The sequence below is a fragment of the Homarus americanus genome, unplaced genomic scaffold (assembly GCF_018991925.1).
Source record: "Homarus americanus isolate GMGI-L3 unplaced genomic scaffold, GMGI_Hamer_2.0 scaffold5717, whole genome shotgun sequence".
Taxonomy (NCBI): Eukaryota; Metazoa; Arthropoda; class Malacostraca; order Decapoda; family Nephropidae; genus Homarus; species Homarus americanus.
In genome coordinates this window covers 1-2,734 of record NW_024747198.1, presented here as the reverse complement: position 1 = coordinate 2,734, position 2,734 = coordinate 1, and the positions used below count along the sequence as shown (strand labels likewise).

General features: G+C 44.7%; 1 protein-coding gene across 1 annotated transcript; it reads right to left on the bottom strand.

Moving 5' to 3' along the window:
* Positions 1-85: 85 nt before the first annotated feature.
* Positions 86-907, bottom strand: LOC121879490 (golgin subfamily A member 6-like protein 22). The gene has a single exon (XM_042386136.1). The coding sequence runs from the start codon at positions 905-907 to the stop codon at positions 86-88; it is 822 nt and encodes a 273-aa protein (XP_042242070.1).
* Positions 908-2,734: the final 1,827 nt, after the last annotated feature.

Below are 2,734 nucleotides of genomic sequence, written 5' to 3'. Positions count from 1 at the left end.
GGGAGAGAAGGTGGGGGAGGAGAGAGAGGGTGAGGGAGAGGTATGGAGACAAGAGAGAGGCTGTGACTATTTTCTATCTACTCTATTATTCCCTTTCCTTTTTCCAGATTTTCTCTCCCTGTTCCAGATTTTTTCTCCATATTCCAGATTTTCTCTCCATATTCCATATTTTATCTCCCTGTTCCAGATTTTCTCTCCCTGTTCCAGATTTTCTCTCCCTGTTCCATAATTTCTCTCCCTGTTCCAGAGTTTCTCTCCATATTCCAGATTTTCTCTCCATATTCCATATTTTATCTCCCTGTTCCAGATTTTCTCTCCCTGTTCCAGAATTTCTCTCCCTGTTCCAGATTTTCTCTCCATATTCCAGATTTTCTCTCCCTGTTCCAGATTTTCTCTCCATATTCCAGATTTTCTCTCCCTGTTCCATATTTTCTCTCCATATTCCATATTTTCTCTCCATATTCCAGGTTTTCTCTCCATATTCCAGATTTTCTCTCCATATTCCAGATTTTATCTCCCTGTTCCAGATTTTCTCTCCCTGTTCCAGAATTTCTCTCACTGTTCCAGATTTTTTCTCCATATTCCAGATTTTCTCTCCATATTCCAGATTTTCTCTCCATATTCCAGATTTTCTCTCCATATTCCATATTTTCTCTCCCTGTTCCAGAATTTCTCTCCCTGTTCCATATTTTCTCTCCATATTCCAGATTTTCTCTCCATATTCCAGATTTTCTCTCCATATTCCAGATTTTATCTCCCTATTCCAGATTTTCTCTCCCTGTTCCAGATTTTCTCTCCCTGTTCCAGAATTTCTCTCACTGTTCCAGATTTTTTCTCCATATTCCAGATTTTCTCTCCATATTCCATATTTTCTCTCCCTGTTCCATATTTTCTCTCCCTGTTCCATATTTTCTCTCCCTGTTCCATATTTTCTCTCCCTGTTCCATATTTTCTCTCCCTGTTCCGTAATGTTCCTCCTTGGCTACGACTGGTCATCACGACTCTCCCACACTCACTCCCAAACTGCTCGACAATCAATGCTGTAACTTTCCCTGGGAGAGAAAGGGTGAGAGAAAGAGAGGGGGGGTGAAAGAGAGATAGGGTGAGAGAAGGAGAGAGGGGGTGAGAGAAAGGGTGAGAGAAGGGAGAGAGGGGGTGAGAGAAAGAGAGAAAGGGGTGAGAGAAAGAGAGGGTGAGAGAAAGAGAGATATAGGGTGAGAGAAGCTGAGAGAGGGGGTGAGGAAAGCTAGAGAAAAGTGAGAGAAATAGAGAAAAGGGGTGAGAGAAAGAGAGAAAGGGTGAGAGAAGGAGAGAGGGGTGAGGAGAAAGAGAGAGATAGGGTGAGAGAAGGAGATGAAAAGAACCAAAGAACTTACACAAACAAAGACATTGCCAGTGATATGACCTCAAAGCTGTCTTAAGTACGTACACACTCTGGCTAACGCTCAGTTCAAGCCTCCAGTCATAACAAGTCAGAAGAAGATTAGTGAGAGACTGCCAGCCAGTTGGGAAAGGCAAGAGATATCTCTCTTGGGAGAGGAAAAACTTGCAGTTAAGGACAGCTTTGCCAAACAACTGGACCAGTTATTTGACATAATTACTTGCAAGTGCCCAATTGTTCTCTGTCCTGAGTTTGGATGCGATCGTGACTGTAAATCCGAGGCTCTCATCTCCTATATTTGCAAGCGTGAACTGAAGATTCCTGTGATCGAACTGGCATTTGTCAAAGCACAGAGAGAGAAGACTGGCAGTATAGGGGCTCTCATGATTTCTAGCCAAGATATTCCGGAGTCCAAGAGACAGGAGGCTGCCACAGAGAGGCAGAAGAGAAGAGTTGCCGAGGAAAAGAGACTTGAGAAGGCCCAGAGTGAGGTAAAAAAGGCCGATGATTGGAGTCAAGCTGATTCAGAGTTTAATGACTTCCCCATGGCTGATCCGAGTGCTGACCAGGAGAATGGTGACTTTGTCCCCAACCCAGAAAATAATGATCCCAAACCTTCCAGGCATAAGATTCGAAATAGGAAAGATATCCCGAGCATAGCTCTGGCCAGCATGCGACACCACACTGGTCTCAGAGAAACTGCAGAGATAGCAACAGCTGCCTGGATTGACGGTGGTTTGATAACCTGATGATGTTCACCTGGTGATAGATCATAACAAAGTAAGGAGAGCTCAGGAGAAACTTGTCAGTAACCTAGAAGAGGAGTTTGATAAGGGATAAGAGAAAATGGAATCAATTGTTTGTTCTTTGATGGAGAAGGAATGACACCAAAGTGTTCATGAAAGCTTGAGTCTTGGACAAGTTGCTCCCCTGCCATGGTGAAGGAGGAACACTACTCCCTGCTGCAGTGAACCAGGAGGGAAGTATTTGTGGCATTTCACCTCCAGAGAAAGTATTGCACATTAGGGCACCAGCTGAGATAGTGGCAGATAACATTGTGAACTGGCTCACAGAGAGGAACGTAGACCAGACCCTGCAGGCCATTGGAGGGGACAGCACCAACACGAACACAGGGTGGCAAGGGGGGTCATACAGTGGATAGAGCGGAAGATTGGGAGGAAGCTGGTCTGGATTGTTTGTGACCTCCACACCAACGAGTTGCCACTGACATCTGATCCAGGAGCTGGATGGCAAGACTCTTTCAAACAACAGATGGTCTGGTCCTCTTGGCAAGATGCTGGACTCTGCCACTGAGTTAGAAATAAATCCGACCTTTGAAAAAATCACAGTTGG

Bases quoted from the DNA above. Each gene is read 5' to 3' on its own strand.
- LOC121879490 (XM_042386136.1), bottom strand. From the start codon at position 907: ATGGAACAGGGAGAGAAAATATGGAACAGGGAGAGAAAATATGGAATA.